Source organism: Ranitomeya imitator, chromosome 1, assembly GCF_032444005.1.
Source record: "Ranitomeya imitator isolate aRanImi1 chromosome 1, aRanImi1.pri, whole genome shotgun sequence".
NCBI classification, from domain to species: Eukaryota; Metazoa; Chordata; class Amphibia; order Anura; family Dendrobatidae; genus Ranitomeya; species Ranitomeya imitator.
Window position 1 is genome coordinate 1,197,697,718 of NC_091282.1, and position 19,298 is coordinate 1,197,717,015.

At 44.3% G+C, this 19,298-nt stretch overlaps 1 protein-coding gene across 3 annotated transcripts in view; it reads left to right on the plus strand.

The window, feature by feature from the left end:
• POLN (DNA polymerase nu) overlaps nt 1-19,298 on the plus strand; it is a 208,904-nt gene that overhangs the window by 65,037 nt on the left and 124,569 nt on the right. For 2 of the 3 annotated variants that reach the window (XM_069744878.1, XM_069744880.1), the window contains one exon: nt 2,516-2,593. The exons of the other annotated variant lie outside the window; for it this stretch is intronic. In XM_069744878.1, coding sequence (XP_069600979.1) covers nt 2,516-2,593 — 78 coding nt within the window. The remainder of the gene's footprint in view (nt 1-2,515; nt 2,594-19,298) is intronic. 3 annotated transcript variants of the gene reach the window in all.

A 19,298-nucleotide genomic window follows, 5' to 3' on the forward strand; every position in this document is an offset into this window, starting at 1 on the left:
ACGTGGCTGGCCAATATACTACGTCGCTGTGCAATATACTACGTCGATGGGCAATATACTACGTGGCTGGCCAGTATACTACGTGGCTGGGCAATATACTATGTCGCTGTGCAATATACTACGTGGCTCTGTGCTGTATACTACGTGGCTGGGCAATATACTACGTAACTGGGCAATATACTACGTGGCTGGGCAATATACTATGTGGACATGCATATTCTAGAATACCCGATGCGTTTGAATCGGACCACCATCTAGTCTACTATATAATTGTCTAAAGGTCACTTCTGTCTGTCCTTCTGTCACGGTTCATTCGCTGATTGGTCTCGGCAGCTGCCTGTCATGGCTGCCGCGACCAATCAGCAACGGCCACAGTCCGAATAGTCCCTCCCCTACTCCCCTGCACTCACTGCCCGGCGCCTGCTCCGTAATCCCCTCCACTCACCACTCACACAGGGTTAATGGCAGCGGTAACGGCCCGTGGTGTAATGCACTCCGTTACCGCTGCTATTAACCCTGTGTGTCCCCAACTATTTACTATTGATGCTGCCTATGCAGCATCAATAGTAAAAATATGTCATGTTAAAAATAATTTAAAAAAAAACAAAAAACTGCTATACTCACCATCCGCCGCCTTTCGCGCCCCTCGCCACGCTCCCGGGACCGATCCATTGCAAGAGGCAACTTCCGGTCCCAGGGCTGGTGTGCGACAAGGACCTGCTGTGATGTCACGGTCATGTGACCGCGATGTCATCATAGGTCCTGCTCACACCAGCCCTGGGACCTGAAGCTGCCGCTTGCAATGGAGCGGTCCCGGGAGCGTCCCGAGGAGCGGGAAAGGCGGCGGATGGTGAGCATAGCAGGACTTCAACGGGCCTTCGGAAGGTGAGTATATGTTTATTTATTTTTTTAAGTCTCTATACTACGTGGCTCTGTGCTGTATACTCCGTCGCTGTGCAATATACTACGTGACTGGGCAATATACTATGTGGCTGTACAATATACTTTGTCGCTGTGCAATATACTACGTGGCTGGGAAATATACTACGTGACTGGGCAATATACTACGTGACTGGGCAATATACTACGTCGCTGGGCAATATACTACGTGGCTGGGCAATATACTATGTGACTGGGCAACATACTACGTGGCTGGGCAATATACTACGTGGCTGGGCAATATACTACGTGGCTGGGCAATATACTATGTGGCTGGGCAATATACTACGTGGCTGGGCAATATACTACGTGGCTGGGCAATATACTACGTGACTGGGCAATATACTACGTGACTGGGCAATATACTACGTGGCTGGGCAACATACTACGTGGCTGGGCAATATACTACGTGGCTGGGCAATATACTACGTGGCTGGGCAATATACTACGTGGCTGGGCAATATACTACGTGGCTGGGCAATATACTACGTGGCTGGGCAATATACTACGTGACTGGGCAATATACTACGTCGCTGGGCAATATACTACGTGGCTGGGCAATATACTACGTGACTGGGCAACATACTACGTGGCTGGGCAACATACTACGTGGCTGGGCAACATACTACGTGGCTGGGCAATATACTACGTGGCTGGGCAATATACTACGTGGCTGGGCAATATACTACGTGGCTGGGCAATATACTACGTGGCTGGGCAATATACTACGTGGCTGGGCAACATACTACGTGGCTGGGCAACATACTACGTGGCTGGGCAACATACTACGTGGCTGGGCAATATACTACGTGGCTGGGCAATATACTACGTGGCTGGGCAATATACTACGTGGCTGGGCAATATACTACGTGGCTGGGCAATATACTACGTGACTGGGCAATATACTACGTGGCTGGGCAATATACTACGTGGCTGGGCAATATACTACGTGGCTGGGCAATATACTACGTGGCTGGGCAATATACTATGTGGCTGGGCAATATACTACGTGGCTGGGCAATATACTACGTGGACATGCATATTCTAGAATACCCGATGCGTTAGAATCGGGCCACCATCTAGTCAAGATATAATTACCATTTTTAATTTTTCATTTCAATGGTGTCAGATCTGGCATACAGTGAAAAAGGTCCAGATTCAAGTAACTGAGTTCTGTGGAGGAAAGTCCACATTCTGTTTGTTTTTCACAGTTATCACCAACTCTATAAAAAGCATGGTGCTGCCCACATCTCCCGCACAGCAAGAAAAAAACGCTTTTAGCAACTGTGCCAATTCTCATGCTTTCTATCTTGCCATTCACTATTTTTCTACTTTACGAGCATACCTACAGCACTATAGGAGCTGGAACTTCCTTTTCACTCACCTCCCAACATGTATTTCTCTTGTCGTTGTCCAATGGTTTGCCTGTCTACACTGGAAGCCCGCCATCATGACAGACAGGGGCAGAGGGACAATGACCCAGCCCCACTTACTGTAATTTGTCTCAGTTGTTTAGTTGCTGATGTCAATAATCTAACTTTCCATAAATAAATCAATATTCATTTTTAATTTAAAGGTAAAACCGATGAAACAATAACTATTAACCCCAGGTCCATGTTTGTGTCCTCTAAGGACCATTCATTTCTTGCAGCAGGTAAGTTCCTCAGTATGCTGGATATCTGTACCATAATTTTGGATTTGTGTTAATTTTGTCTGCGTTTTTTTTGCGGATTTGCTGCGTTTTTTTACCACTGCGGTTTTCTATAATGGAATGGGTACAAAAATGCTGTAGATTCGAAAAAAAGAAGTGACATGCTACTTCTTTTAGGCTATGTGCACACGTTGCAGTTTTTACCACGGAACCGCAGCGATTTTGGAACCGGACCACCGCGTGCAGCGCCGAGGAGATCGGGACGTCAGAGGGTGAGTATAACCATTTTTTTTTTTTTTTTTTTACATTACTATTGATGTTGCATATGCAGCATCAATAGTAAAACAAGTGCAGGAATAAAACCCGCAGCGGAAACCGCAAGACAAAACGTGATAAATCTGCAGGGATAACCGCAGCGGTTTTGCCCTGCAGATTTATCAAATCCGCTGCGGGAGAACCCGCAGGGACCCGAACCTACGTGTGCACATAGCCTTAAACTGCAGCGTTTCCGCAGCGGATTTTCCGCAAAGTGTGCACAGCATTTTATTATTTTCATTGACTTACGTTGTACTGTAAATCAATTGCGGATCAGCAGCGTTTCTGCACCGCAAAAAAACGCTGCGGATCCGCAGAGAATCCACATAGCCTAAGCCTGAATATCCGAAAGAGACAACACCTGGATATGTAATCCAAGATTCATTAATTAAGAAACATATGTGTGAAAGTCAAAAGTACAAAAAAATGTTAATTAAAACATATATATATATATATATATATACCGTATATACTCGAGTATAAGCCGACCCGAGTATAAGCCGACCCCCCTAATTTTGCCACAAAAAACTGGGAAAACTTATTGACTCGAGTATAAGCCTAGGGTGGAAATGCAGCATTTACTGGTGAATTTCAAAAATAAAAATAGATCATTATTTCCCCATAGCTGTGCCATATAGTGCTCTGCACCGTTCATTATTTCCCCATAGCTGTGCCCCATATAGTGCTCTGCACCGTTCATTGTGCCCCATTGCTGTGCCCATATACGGTGCTCTGCACCGTTCATTGTGCCCCATTGCTGTGCCATATACGGTGCTCTGCACCGTTCATTGTGCCCCATTGCTGTGCCATATACGGTGCTCTGCACCGTTCATTGTGCCCCATTGCTGTGCCATATACGGTGCCATATGCTCCCTGCATGTCCCACATATATACACAGCTCTGCCGCCTGCATGTCTCACATATATACACAGCTCTGCCGCCTGCATGTCCCACATATATACACAGCTCTGCTCCCTGCATGTCCCACATATATACACAGCTCTGCTCCCTGCATGTCCCACATATATACACAGCTCTGCCGCCTGCATGTCCCACATATATACACAGCTCTGCTCCCTGCATGTCCCACATATATACACAGCTCTGCTCCCTGCATGTCCCACATATATACACAGCTCTGCTCCCTGCATGTCCCACATATATACACAGCTCTGCTCCCTGCATGTCCCACATATATACACAGCTCTGCTCCCTGCATGTCCCACATATATACACAGCTCTGCCGCCTGCATGTCCCACATATATACACAGCTCTGCTCCCTGCATGTCCCACATATATACACAGCTCTGCTCCCTGCATGTCCCACATATATACACAGCTCTGCTCCCTGCATGTCCCACATATATACACAGCTCTGCTCCCTGCATGTCCCACATATATACACAGCTCTGCTCCCTGCATGTCCCACATATATACACAGCTCTGCTCCCTGCATGTCCCACATATATACACAGCTCTGCTCCCTGCATGTCCCACATATATACACAGCTCTGCTCCCTGCATGTCCCACATATATACACAGCTCTGCCGCCTGCATGTCCCACATATATACACAGCTCTGCTCCCTGCATGTCCCACATATATACACAGCTCTGCTCCCTGCATGTCCCTCATATATACACAGCTCTGCTCCCTGCATGTCCCACATATATACACAGCTCTGCTCCCTGCATGTCCCACATATATACACAGCTCTGCTCCCTGCATGTCCCACATATATACACAGCTCTGCTCCCTGCATGTCCCACATATATACACAGCTCTGCTCCCTGCACCGTTCATTGTGCCCCATAGAAATCTCTGCCGCCGCCGCTGCTGCAATAAAAAAAAAAAAACACATACTCACCTCCCTTGATTGCAGCTCCCGGCGTCTCGTTCCGGCGCCTCCATCTTCCCGGTGCCTCCATCTTCCCGGCGTCTCTGCTCTGACTGATCAGGCAGAGGGCGCCGCGCACACTATATGCGTCATCGCGCCCTCTGCCTGAACAGTCAGAGCGCAGACGTCGGGAAGATGGAGGCGCCGGCCGGGAAGATGGAGCGACGCCCGGCGGCTGGAACGAGGACAGGTGAATATGACATACTCACCTAGTCCTGGCGATCCTCGCGCTGTCCCTCTGCCTGGTCTTCGGTGCCGCAGCTCTTCCTGTCAGCGGTCACCGGCACCGCCGATTAGAGGAATGAATAGGCGGCTCCGCCCCTATGGGAGGTGGAGCCGCTTATTCATATCTCTAATGAGCGGTCCCACGTGACCGCTGAAGAGAGGAAGAAGCTGCAGCACAGAAGACGGGGAGGAAGGCAGGGACAGCGCGAGGATCGCTGGGACTAGGTAAGTATACCTCAGCGCCCTCACCCCCTCACCCGCCGACCCTGCCACCCACATTGACTCGAGTATAAGCCGAGAGGGGCACTTTCAGCCCAAAAATTTGGGCTGAAAATCTCGGCTTATACTCGAGTATATACGGTATATATATATATATATATACAGTGGGGCAAAAAAGTATTTAGTCAGTCAGCAATAGTGCAAGTTCCACCACTTAAAAAGATGAGAGGCGTCTGTAATTTACATCATAGGTAGACCTCAACTATGGGAGACAAACTGAGAAAAAAAAATCCAGAAAATCACATTGTCTGTTTTTTTTAACATTTTATTTGCATATTATGGTGGAAAATAAGTATTTGGTCAGAAACAAAATTTCATCTCAATACTTTGCAATATATCCTTTGTTGGCAATAACAGAGGTCAAACGTTTTCTGTAAGTCTTCACAAGGTTGACACACACTGTTGTTGGTATGTTGACCCATTCCTCCATGCAGATCTCCTCTAGAGCAGTGATGTTTTTGGCTTTTCGCTTGGCAACACGGACTTTCAACTCCCTCCAAAGGTTTTCTATAGGGTTGAGATCTGGAGACTGGCTAGGCCACTCCAGGACCTTGAAATGCTTCTTATGAAGCCACTCCTTCGTTGCCCTGGCGGTGTGCTTTGGATCATTGTCATGTTGAAAGACCCAGCCACGTTTCATCTTCAATGCCCTTGCTGATGGAAGGAGGTTTGCACTCAAAATCTCACGATACATGGCCCCATTCATTCTTTCATGTACCCGGATCAGTCGTCCTGGCCCCTTTGCAGAGAAACAGCCCCAAAGCATGAGGTTTCCACCACCATGCTTTACAGTAGGTATGGTGTTTGATGGATGCAACTCAGTATTCTTTTTCCTCCAAACATGACAAGTTGTGTTTCTACCAAACAGTTCCAGTTTGGTTTCATCAGACCATAGGACATTCTCCCAAAACTCCTCTGGATCATCCAAATGCTCTCTAGCAAACTTCACACGGGCCCGGACATGTACTGGCTTAAGCAGTGGGACACGTCTGGCACTGCAGGATCTGAGTCCATGGTGGTGTAGTGTGTTACTTATGGTAGGCCTTGTTACATTGGTCCCAGCTCTCTGCAGTTCATTCACTAGGTCCCCCCGCGTGGTTCTGGGATTTTTGCTCACCGTTCTTGTGATCATTCTGACCCCACGGGGTGGGATTTTGCGTGGAGCCCCAGACCGAGGGAGATTATCAGTGGTCTTGTATGTCTTCCATTTTCTAATTATTGCTCCCACTGTTGATTTCTTCACTCCAAGCTGGTTGGCTATTGCAGATTCAGTCTTCCCAGCCTGGTGCAGGGCTACAATTTTGTTTCTGGTGTCCTTTGACAGCTCTTTGGTCTTCACCATAGTGGAGTTTGGAGTCAGACTGTTTGAGGGTGTGCACAGGTGTCTTTTTATACTGACAACAAGTTTAAACAGGAGCCATTACTACAGGTAATGAGTGGAGGAAAGAGGAGACTTTTAAAGAAGAAGTTACAGGTCTGTGAGAGCCAGAAATCTTGATTGTTTGTTTCTGACCAAATACTTATTTTCCACCATAATATGCAAATAAAATGTTAAAAAACAGACAATGTGATTTTCTGGATTTTTTTTTTCTCAGTTTGTCTCCCATAGTTGAGGTCTACCTATGATGTAAATTACAGACGCCTCTCATCTTTTTAAGTGGTGGAACTTGCACTATTGCTGACTGACTAAATACTTTTTTGCCCCACTGTATATATACTAGATGGTGGCCCGAATCTAATGCATCGGGTATTCCAGAATATGCAAGAAAAGAGGAGGGGGGAGAGGGAAGGTTAGGAGCTTGACACGCCGAGATATACATCTGTAAACCGTTGCAAATGAATATAGCTGGTGGGTGCGCCAGAAAAAAAACTCCCACATCATGGCTATCAATAAAAGGTTTTTTAAATGTTCTGGTAACAGATGTAATGTCTGCCAATTTGCAGACAACAAAAGAACTACTTTTTCCTCGAATCACAATGTTACTTATAATATAAAATCATTTATTAATTGTGATTCTGACCACGTCATATACTGCATAAAATGTAAGGCTTGCAACATTTGCTATATAGGTTACACCACAAGGAAAATCAAAAAAAGAATTTCAGAACACATAGCAAATATAAATAACAATAATTCAGGCTATTCTGGGCCTACGAAACATTTTATTTCTGTACATAAAGGAGACCTATCAGATTTTTCATTTTTTGGCATAGAAAGGGTTAGTCAGTCACCTAGAGGTGGAGATTGGAAGAAACAATTAGCACTGCAGGAAGCCTTTTGGATTCTGACTTTAGACACTAAACATCCACACGGTATGAATTACAGGAATGACCTTTTTTACATATATTGAACTAACAGATAGATCTTGCGGCAATTTAAAGTATATATTTATGCAATTTCAGTGTATTTGAAATAGGAGAAAAAGTCTTGTTATGTGTGTCTAGCTGCAGCTTTTTTCAATGTAATTGATTGCTATGTCTGTGATTGGTTCCTTGCTATATATAAACCTGTTCATCTATATGGTATTAGTTCCTATGACTAAGGGCGCCGTGGTGCGCCAGAAACGCTTCAGGCAGAGAGAGTCTCCCTCTCTCTTTTTTAATATTGTTTTTTAAAATGCTTCAATAAATTTTGGTTATTTTACTTACACTGGATGGACGTGCTGGATATTCCCTTTTTCGTTCTTCTATTCCAGAATATGCATGTCCATGTAGTATATTGCCCAGTCATGTAGTATATTGCCCAATAACATAGTATATTGCCCAGTCACGTAGTATATTGCCCAGCCACGTAGTATATTGCACAGCCCACGTAGTATATTGCCCAGCGACGTAGTATATTGCCCAGCCACGTAGTATATTGCCCAGCCACGTAGTTTATTGCCCAGCCACATAGTATATTGCCCAGTGACGTAGTATATTGCCCAGTTACGTAGTATATTGCCCAGTGACGTAGTATATTGCCCAGTGACGTAGTATATTGCTCAGTCACATAGTATATTGCCCTGTCACGTACTATATTGCCCAGCCACGTAGTATATTGCCCAGACACGTAGTATATTGCCCAGCCACGTAGTATATTGCCCAGCCACGTAGTATATTGCCTAGTGACGTAGTATATTGCCCAGCCACGTAGTATATTGCCCAGTCACGTAATATATTGCCCAGCCACGTAGTATATTGCCCAGACACGTAGTATATTGCCCAGCCACATAGTATATTGCCCAGCCACGTAGTATATTGCCCAGCCATGTAGTATATTGCCCAGTTACGTAGTATATTGCCCAGTGACGTAGTATATTGCCCAGTCACGTACTCTATTGCCCAGTCACGTAGTATATTGCCCAGTGATGTAGTATATTGCCCAGTGACGTAGTATATTGCCCAGTCACGTAGTATATTGCCCAGTGACGTAGTATATTGCCCAGGCACGTAGTATATTGCCCAGCCACGTAGTATATTGCCCAGCCACGTATTATATTGCCCAGCCACGTAGTATATTGCCCAGCCACGTAGTATATTGCCCAGCCACGTAGTATATTGCCCAGACACGTAGTATATTGCCCAGCCACGTAGTATATTGCCCAGCCACGTAGTATATTGCCTAGTGACGTAGTATATTGCCCAGCCACGTAGTATATTGCCCAGTCACGTAATATATTGCCCAGCCACGTAGTATATTGCCCAGACACGTAGTATATTGCCCAGCCACATAGTATATTGCCCAGCCACGTAGTATATTGCCCAGCCATGTAGTATATTGCCCAGTTACGTAGTATATTGCCCAGTGACGTAGTATATTGCCCAGTCACGTACTCTATTGCCCAGTCACGTAGTATATTGCCCAGTGATGTAGTATATTGCCCAGTGACGTAGTATATTGCCCAGTCACGTAGTATATTGCCCAGTGACGTAGTATATTGCCCAGTGACGTAGTATATTGCCCAGGCACGTAGTATATTGCCCAGCCACGTAGTATATTGCCCAGCCACGTATTATATTGCCCAGCCACGTAGTATATTGCCCAGCCACGTAGTATATTGCCCAGCCACGTAGTATATTGCCCAGCCACGTATTATATTGCCCAGTGACGTAGTATATTGCCCAGCCACGTAGTATATTGGCCAGTCACGTAGTATATTGCCCAGCCACGTATGTCACAGGTTAAAAAATAAAAAATAAACATATACTCACCTTCCGAGGGCCCCTTGTAGTTCGGTCACATGACCGTGACGTCACGGCAGGTCGTTCTCGCGCAGGCCCTGTGATGACGTCGCGCTCACATGACCGTGATGTCATGGCAGGTCCTTCTCCCATACCATCCTTGGCACCGGAACGAGGTGCGATTTTCACGCACAAATTTATCCGTGTGTCATCCGTATGGCTTCCGTATGGCGATTTTTTTCTCGCAGGCTTGCAAAATGGACATATCATGGATCCATCGGCTCAAATATTCTTAAAAACATATATATATATATATATATATATATATATATATATATATATATATTTAATTCAGCACTAGATAGCAGAAAAGCCGGTAATTGAATTGCCGGCTTTTCCTATCTCCTTCACAAACCCGACATGATATGAGACATGGTTTGCATACAGTAAACCATCTCATATCCCTTCTTTTATTACATATTCCTCTTTAGTAATGTAAGAAGTGTCTTTGTGTCAAATTTGGGGTCTCCAGCTATTAAATTAAAGGGTTAAATCCCAGAAAAAATTGGTGTGGGTTCCCGTGCAATTTTCTCTGCCAGAGTGGGAAAGCCGGTGACTGAGGGCAGTTATTAATAGCCTAGAGAGGGACCATGGTTATTGGCCCCCCCCCCCTGGCTAAAAAATCTGCCCCCAGCCACCCCAGAAAAGACACATCTGTAAGATACACCTATTCTGGCACTTGGCCACTCTCTTCCCATTCCCGTGTAGCGGTGGGATATGGGGTAATAAAGGGTTAATGTCACCTTGCTATTGTAAGGTGACATTAAGCCAGGTTAATAATGGAGATGCGTCAATTATGACACCTATCCATTATTAATCCAATAGTACGAAATGGTTAATAAAACACACATTATTAAAAAGTATTTTAATGAAATAAAGACACATGGTGTTTTAATATTTTATTATACTCTTAATCCCCCTGAAGACCCTGGTCACCTGAACGAAGTTAAAAACAAACAACAATATTCCATACCTTCCGTCGTTACAGTCTTGTCCCACGCTGTAAATCCATCTGAAGGGGTTAAATCATTTTACACCCAGGAGCTCTGCTAATGCAGCTGTGCTCCTGACTGTAAAACTTGGTGAATGAATGGAATGAAGGGGAATGTACTGTAGTTACCTCGAGTCGCGGTGATGCCCCCCTGCTGGATGAACTCATATGAACTTGAGCGTGGGAAAATATTCTGAAAAGTTCCCAGGCTATAAATGTATATACCTATACTATGTGTACACATTTATTCTACCTATTCTATTCTGTCAGTGTGATTTTACTGTACACCGCGCTGAATTACCAGCTTTTCTATAGAACACCGCTGCGCATTTCTCGCAAGTCACACGCATGGTCCGTGTGTAATCCGTAATTTTCTCACCCCCATAGACTTTAATTGGTGTATTTTTTGCGCAATACGCTGACAAACGCAGCATGCTGCGATTTTCTACACCCATAACATACCGTATATTACGGATGCGTACTATACGGCAGAAAGGAGCTGCCCCATAGGGAATCATTGGGCCGTGTGCAATGCGTATTTTCTGGACGTATTTTCTGCGCTCATACGTCTGTAAAACTCGCTAGTGTGACGCCGACTTAAGTGGAGGAGGGGGCACCACCAGCACATCGGAAGGCAGGGTTAGCATGGCCAAAATGTGTAAACCATTCCACGCACACCACAACATCCGGCACCACAATCTCATACAGTCCATATTAGCAGGAGGCAGTGTTTTCACAACATGGTGGAAGAGTAGGTGTCCACATGTCTCCAAGTTATAACTGATGGGTCTGCCCCATATACAGTTAGGTCCATATATATTTGGACAGAGACAACATTTTTCTAATTTTGGTTATAGACATTACCACAATTAATTTTAAACCAAACAATTCAGATGCAGTTGAAGTTCAGACTTTCAGCTTTCATTTGAGAGTATCCACATTAAAATTGGATGAAGGGTTTAGGAGTTTCAGCTCCTTAACATGTGCCACCCTGCTTTTAAAGGGACCAAAAGTATTTGGACAGATTCAATAATTTTAAATAAAGTGTTCATTTTTAGTACTTGGTTGAAAACCCTTTGTTGGCAATGACTGCCTGAAGTCTTGAACTCATGGACATCACCAGATGCTGTGTTTCCTCCTTTTTGATGCTCTGCCAGGCCTTCACTGCAGTGGTTTTCAGTTGCTGTTTGTTTGTGGGCCTTTCTGTCTGAAGTTTAGTCTTTAACGAGTGAAATGCATGCTCAATTGGGTTGAGATCAGGTGACTGACTTGGCCATTCAACAATATTCCACTTCTTTGCTTTAATAAACTCCTGGGTTGCTTTGGCTTTATGTTTTGGATCATTGTCGATCTGTAGTATGAAACAACGACCAATCAGTTTGGCTGCATTTGGCTGGATATGGGCACACAGTATGTCTCTGAATACCTCAGAATTCATTCGGCTGCTTCTGTCCTGTGTCACATCATCAATAAACACTAGTGACCCAGTGCTACTGGCAGCCATGCATGCCCAAGCCAGCACACTGCCTCCACCATGTTTTACAGATGATGTGGTATGCTTTGGATCATGAGCTGTACCACGCCTTTGCCATGCTTTTCTCTTTCCATCATTCTGGTAGAGGTTGATCTTGGTTTCATCTGTCCAAAGAATGTTCTTCCAGGACTGTGCTGTCTTTTTTAGATGTTTTTTAGCAAAGTAAAGTCTAGCATTTCTATTCTTGATGCTTATGAGTGGCTTGCACCGTGCAGTGAACCCTCTGTATTTACTTTCATGCGGTCTTCTCTTTATGGTAGATTTGGATATTGATACGCCGACCTCCTGGAGAGTGTTGTTCACTTGGTTGGCTGTTGGGAAGGGGTTTCTCTTCACCATGGAGATTATTCTGCGATCATCCACCACTGTTGTCTTCCATGGGCGGCCAGGTCTTTTTGCATTGATGAGTTCACCAGTGCTTTTTTCTTTCTCAGGATGTACCAAACTGTAGATTTTGCCACTCCTAATATTTTAGCAATTTCTCGGATGGGTTTTTTCAGTTTTCGCAGCTTAAGGAAGGCTTGTTTCACCAGCATGGAGAGCTCCTTTGACCGCATGTTTACTTCATAGCAAAACCTTCCAAATGCATGCACCACACCTCAAATCAACTCCAGGCCCTTTATCTGCTTAACTGAGAATGACATAACGAAGGGATTGCCCACACCTATCCATAACATAGCCTTGGAGTCAATTGTCCAATTACTTTTGGTCCCTTTAAAAACAGGGTGGCACATGTTAAGGATCTGAAACTCCTAAACCCTTCATCCAATTTTAATATGGATACCCTCAAATGAAAGCTGAAAGTCTGAACTTCAACTGCATCTGAATTGTTTTGTATAAAAAAAATTGTGGTAATGTCTATAACCAAAATTAGAAAAATGTTGTCTCTGTCCAAATATATATGGACCTAACTGTAAGTTTTGGGTCTCCTTTGGCCTGCTCTGCAGCAAGTGTCATGTTGGAACGTGTGTTTAGCACGGCAGGGGGTGTCATCACAAACAGGCACATCCACCTGTCCACAGCCAACGTGATCAAGGCGTGGATCCCACAGGACTTGACCGTACCTTTGGCTGGACAACTATATCAGCCACACCCAGCCGTGGTTAGATTCTATTTGTTATTCGTTTAATTTTGTGGCCTCCCCCACCAAAAAGAAAAAAAAAAAATAAGTAAGGTGTTGGCTACCTCCTCCTCCGCCTCTGCTATGTCCACCTTCACTTCCTCATCGTCCTCAGCTTGGATCTCAGCCTCCTGGTTCAAGATAATATATTGTTTTTGTAGTTAATGTCTGTTATTTTAATAAATTTTAATTATTTTAATTAATTTTAATCCCCTTAAACATGAAAAAAAAAAAGCAACTAAAAAAATAAAAATACCTAAAAAAAATGTTGGCTACCTGCTGCTTGTACTGTTATACCTACATCACAGCATGTACCTCATCTTCCACTTGGACCTCGACCTCCTGGTTCAAGATAACTGTTTGGTTTTCTATTTTATTCTGTGTTATTTCCATTATTTCCCCTTAAAAATGAAAAAAATAAAATAAAATAAATACCGATAAAAATAGAAAAATATACAAACTGTTGACTACCTCTACTTGGCCTCTTACACGTACATCGCCACCTCCACCTCGATATGGAACTCGTCTTACTGGTTCAAGATCATTATTTTTATTTATTTTAAGTGAGTGCCCTATCCCCTCACAACAGAGCCCCTTTAAGTAATCTCTCTATACACATTTTTTTGCAGGGCAATTGTCCTGCTCTTACCTCCATTTTGCTTCCTTTTGCAGCACCCTGCCCTTTACTACCACCAGTTTACAGCACAAATTTTCAGGCACCCATTGCCTCTCGGGTGAAACCTGAATCAGCATCTGAGGCTGAACTTATCAATTTTTAAACCTTTTTCTGTGAGGGGATTATGCCTCATGCTCCGTGTGTTAAATTTTAACGCCCACCCCCAAAAAAGTTTGCATAATCGTCCAATCCAGATTGGTGCTAAAGGCCCTAATTCAGGCGTGGTTGCCTGCTTTGAACAGGAATTTTTTCAAGGTAAACTCTTTGGGATTCGGAACTCACTATGTTTTCCTCAGATGCATTTGTAGTACACAGTATTGGAGTATACTGTTCTGAACATTTAAGGTACATGCCCTATGCTCCATGGGTGAAATTTAGTGTAATCTTATGTGTGGGTATTGTCCCCCATGCTCTGTGGGTGTACTGTGCTCCATGCTCTGTGGGTGACATTTTTACCGGGACTGGAGGTAGCTAGCCTCGGTCTCTGTGGGGGCACTGTTAAAATTTTTATGTTATTCATTTACTTCCTATTTTACCATGATTGCTATGGTTACAGAACCCTTTTGAGTCATTGTCCTATCCACATATGTTTGCAGGGCAATTGCCCTCCTTTTACCCCCATTTTGCTTCCTTTTCCAGCCCTCTAACTCTATTGTCTGTTTTGTAGCCATTTAACAGCTCTGAAGTTTGGGTCCCCATGGGGTATGGGGTTCGGGATCCAGGATCAAGGTTGTGACTCTAAACAGACTTAAAAAAAAAAAAAGTTTGCCCTAACCAGCCGAATATGGACATCCATGGGTTTGCTTATCTATAATCGAGAAATATTGGATTTGAGATGAGCCGGAAATGAGCTCATCGCTGACCCCCGTCACATGATCGGGGGTCAGCGATGCATCAGAATGGTAACCATAGAGGTCCTTGAGACCTCTATGGTTACTAATCCCGGCTAGCTGTGAGCGCCACCCTGTGGTCGGTGCTCATAGCACACCTGCAATTCAGCTACATAGCATGGATCTGATGATCGCTGCTATGTAACATAGTAACATAGTTAGTAAGGCCGAAAAAAGACATTTGTCCATCCAGTTCAGCCTATATTCCATCATAATAAATCCCCAGATCTACGTCCTTCTACAGAACCTAATAATTGTATGATACAATATTGTTCTGCTCCAGGAAGACATCCAGGCCTCTCTTGAACCCCTCGACTGAGTTCGCCATCACCACCTCCTCAGGCAAGCAATTCCAGATTCTCACTGCCCTAACAGTAAAGAATCCTCTTCTATGTTGGTGGAAAAACCTTCTCTCCTCCAGACGCAAAGAATGCCCCCTTGTGCCCGTCACCTTCCTTGGTATAAACAGATCCTCAGCGAGATATTTGTATTGTCCCCTTATATACTTATACATGGTTATTAGATCGCCCCTGAGTCGTCTTTTTTCTAGACTAAATAATCCTAATTTCGCTAATCTATCTGGGTATTGTAGTTCTCCCATCCCCTTTATTAATTTTGTTGCCCTCCTTTGTACTCTCTCTAGTTCCATTATATCCTTCCTGAGCACCGGTGCCCAAAACTGGACACAGTACTCCATGTGCGGTCTAACTATGGATTTGTACAGAGGCAGTATAATGCTCTTATCATGTGTATCCAGACCTCTTTTAATGCACCCCATGATCCTGTTTGCCTTGGCAGCTGCTGCCTGGCACTGGCTGCTCCAGGTAAGTTTATCATTAACTAGGATCCCCAAGTCCTTCTCCCTGTCAGATTTACCCAGTGGTTTCCCATTCAGTGTGTAATGGTGATATTGATTCCTTCTTCCCATGTGTATAACCTTACATTTATCATTGTTAAACCTCATCTGCCACCTTTCAGCCCAAGTTTCCAACTTATCCAGATCCATCTGTAGCAGAATACTATCTTCTCTTGTATTAACTGCTTTACATAGTTTTGTATCATCTGCAAATATCGATATTTTACTGTGTAAACCTTCAACCAGATCATTAATGAATATGTTGAAGAGAACAGGTCCCAATACTGACCCCTGCGGTACCCCACTGGTCACAGCGACCCAGTTAGAGACTATACCATTTATAACCACCCTCTGCTTTCTATCACTAAGCCAGTTACTAGCCCATTTACACACATTTTCCCCCAGACCAAGCATTCTCATTTTGTGTACCAACCTCTTGTGCGGCACGGTATCAAACGCTTTGGAAAAATCGAGATATACCACGTCCAATGACTCACCGTGGTCCAGCCTATAGCTTACCTCTTCATAAAAACTGATTAGATTGGTTTGACAGGAGCGATTTCTCATAAACCCATGCTGATATGGAGTTAAACAGTTATTCTCATTGAGATAACCCAGAATAACATCCCTCAGAAACCCTTCAAATATTTTACCAACAATAGAGGTTAGACTTACTGGCCTATAATTTCCGGGTTCACTTTTAGAGCCCTTTTTGAATATTGGCACCACATTTGCTATGCGCCAGTCCTGCGGAACAGACCCTGTCGCTATAGAGTCCCTAAAAATAAGAAATAATGGTTTATCTATTACATTACTTAGTTCTCTTAGTACTCGTGGGTGTATGCCATCCGGACCCGGAGATTTATCTATTTTAATCTTATTTAGCCGGTTTCGCACCTCTTCCTGGGTTAGATTGGTGACCCTTAATATAGGGTTTTCATTGTTTCTTGGGATTTCACCTAGCATTTCATTTTCCACCGTGAATACCGTGGAGAAGAAGGTGTTTAATATGTTAGCTTTTTCCTCGTCATCTACAACCATTCTTTCCTCACTATTTTTTTAAGGGGCCTACATTTTCAGTTTTTATTCTTTTACTATTGATATAGTTGAAGAACAGTTTGGGATTAGTTTTACTCTCCTTAGCAATGTGCTTCTCTGTTTCCTTTTTGGCAGCTTTAATTAGTTTTTTAGATAAAGTATTTTTCTCCCTATAGTTTTTTAGAGCTTCAATGGTGCCATCCTGCTTTAGTAGTGCAAATGCTTTCTTTTTACTGTTAATTGCCTGTCTTACTTCTTTGTTTAGCCACATTGGGTTTTTCCTATTTCTAGTCCTTTTTTTCCCACAAGGTATAAACCGCTTACACTGCCTATTTAGGATGTTCTTAAACATTTCCCATTTATTATCCGTATTCTTATTTCTGAGCATATTGTCCCAGTCTACCAGATTAAGGGCATCTCTAAGCTGGTCAAACTTTGCATTCCTAAAGTTCAGTGTTTTTGTGACTCCCTGACAAGTCCCCCTAGTGAAAGACAGGTGAAACTGTACAATATTGTGGTCGCTATTTCCTAGATGCCCAACCACCTGCAGATTTGTTATTCTGTCAGGTCTATTAGATAGTATTAGGTCTAAAAGTGCTGCTCCTCTGGTTGGATTCTGCACCAATTGTGAAAGATAATTTTTCTTGGTTATTAGCAGAAACCTGTTGCCTTTATGGGTTTCACAGGTTTCTGTTTCCCAGTTAATATCCGGGTAGTTAAATTCCCCCATAACCAGGACCTCATTATGGGTTGCAGCTTCATCTATCTGCTTTAGAAGTAGACTTTCCATGGTTTCTGTTATATTTGGGGGTTTGTAACAGACCCCAATGAGAATTTTGTTACCATTTTTCCCTCCATGAATTTCGACCCATATGGACTCGACATCCTCATTTCCTTCGCTAATATCCTCCCTTAAAGTGGACTTTAGACAAGACTTTACATTGAGACAAACCCCTCCTCCTCTCCGATTTTTACGATCCTTTCTAAACAGACTGTAACCCTGTAAGTTAACTGCCCAGTCATAGCTTTCATCTAACCATGTCTCGGTTATTCCCACTATGTCAAAGTTACCTGTAGATATTTCTGCTTCTAGTTCTTCCATCTTGTTTGTCAGGCTTCTGGCGTTTGCGAGCATGCAGTTTAGAGGATTTTGTTTTGTTCCAATCTCCTCGCTGTGGATTGTTTTAGAAATGTTCTTACCTCCCTTCTGAGTATGTTTTCCTGGGTCTTCTTTGTTCAAGTCTAATGTTTTTCTTCCCGTCCCCTCTTCTTCTAGTTTAACGCCCTCCTGATGAGTGTAGCGAGTCTTCTGGCGAATGTGTGTTTCCCAGGTTTGTTGAGGTGTAGTCCGTCTCTGGCGAGGAGTCCATCGTACCAGTAATTCACACCGTGGTCCAGGAATCCGAATCCTTGTTGTCTGCACCATCGTCTTAGCCAGTTGTTTGCATCAAGGATCCTGTTCCATCTCCTGGTGCCATGCCCATCTACTGGAAGGATAGAAGAAAAAACTACCTGTGCATCCAGTTCCTTTACTTTCTTCCCCAACTCTTCAAAGTCTTTGCAGATTGTCGGTAGGTCCTTCCTTGCCGTGTCATTGGTGCCAACATGTATCAGAAGAAATGGGTGGACGTCCTTGGAGCTGAAGAGCTTTGGTATCCTATCGGTCACATCCTTCATCATCGCACCTGGAAGGCAGCATACTTCTCTTGCAGTTATGTCCGGTCTGCAGATGGCTGCTTCTGTGCCTCTCAGTAGTGAGTCTCCCACCACCACCACTCTTCGTTGCTTCTTGGCTGTACTTTTTGCTGTCACTTGTTGCTGTGTGCCCTTTACTTTTTTGCTTGCTGGTATTGCTTCATCCTTAGGTGTGCCATCTTCATCCTCTACAAAGATTTGATATCGGTTCTTCAGTTGTGTGGTTGGTGATTTCTCCATGGTCTTCTTGCTTCTTTTGGTCACATGCTTCCATAGCAGAGGCGATCGAGTTGTGCCTGCTTCTAGCCTCCTATGGAGCCTATTGAAGCATGACAAAAGTAAAAAAAAAAAAAGTAAAAAAATGTGAAAAAAATAAAAAAAATATAAAAGTTTAACCCCTTTCTGCCATTGGACGTAATATTCCGTCCATGTGGGGTGGGCCTTAATTCCCAAGGACGGAATATTACGTCCAGCGCGATCGGCAGCCCTCACGGGGGAAGCGCCGCCGATCACGGCCGGGTGTCAGCTGCTTATCGCAGCTGACATCCGGCACTATGTGCCAGGAGCGGTCACGGACCGCCCCCGGCACATTAACCCCCGGCACACTGCGAACAAAGATGATCGCGATGTGCCGGCAGTGCAGGGAAGCATCGCGCAGGGAGGGGGCTCCCTGCGTGCTTCCCTGAGACCCCCGCAGCAACGCGATGTGATCGCGTTGCTCCGGGGGTCTCCTACCTCCCTCCCTGCAGTAAGTCCCGGATCCAAGATGGCCGCGGATCCGGGTCCTGCAGGGAGGGAGGTGGCTTACCAAGTGCCTGCTCAGAGCAGGCACTTGGTAACGCTGCACTGCTCTCAGACAGATCGGTGATCTGTCAGAGTGCTGTGCAAACTGGCAGATCACCGATCTGTATTGTCTTCCCCTGGGACAAAGTAAAAAAGTAAAAAAAAAAATTTCCAAGTGTGTAAA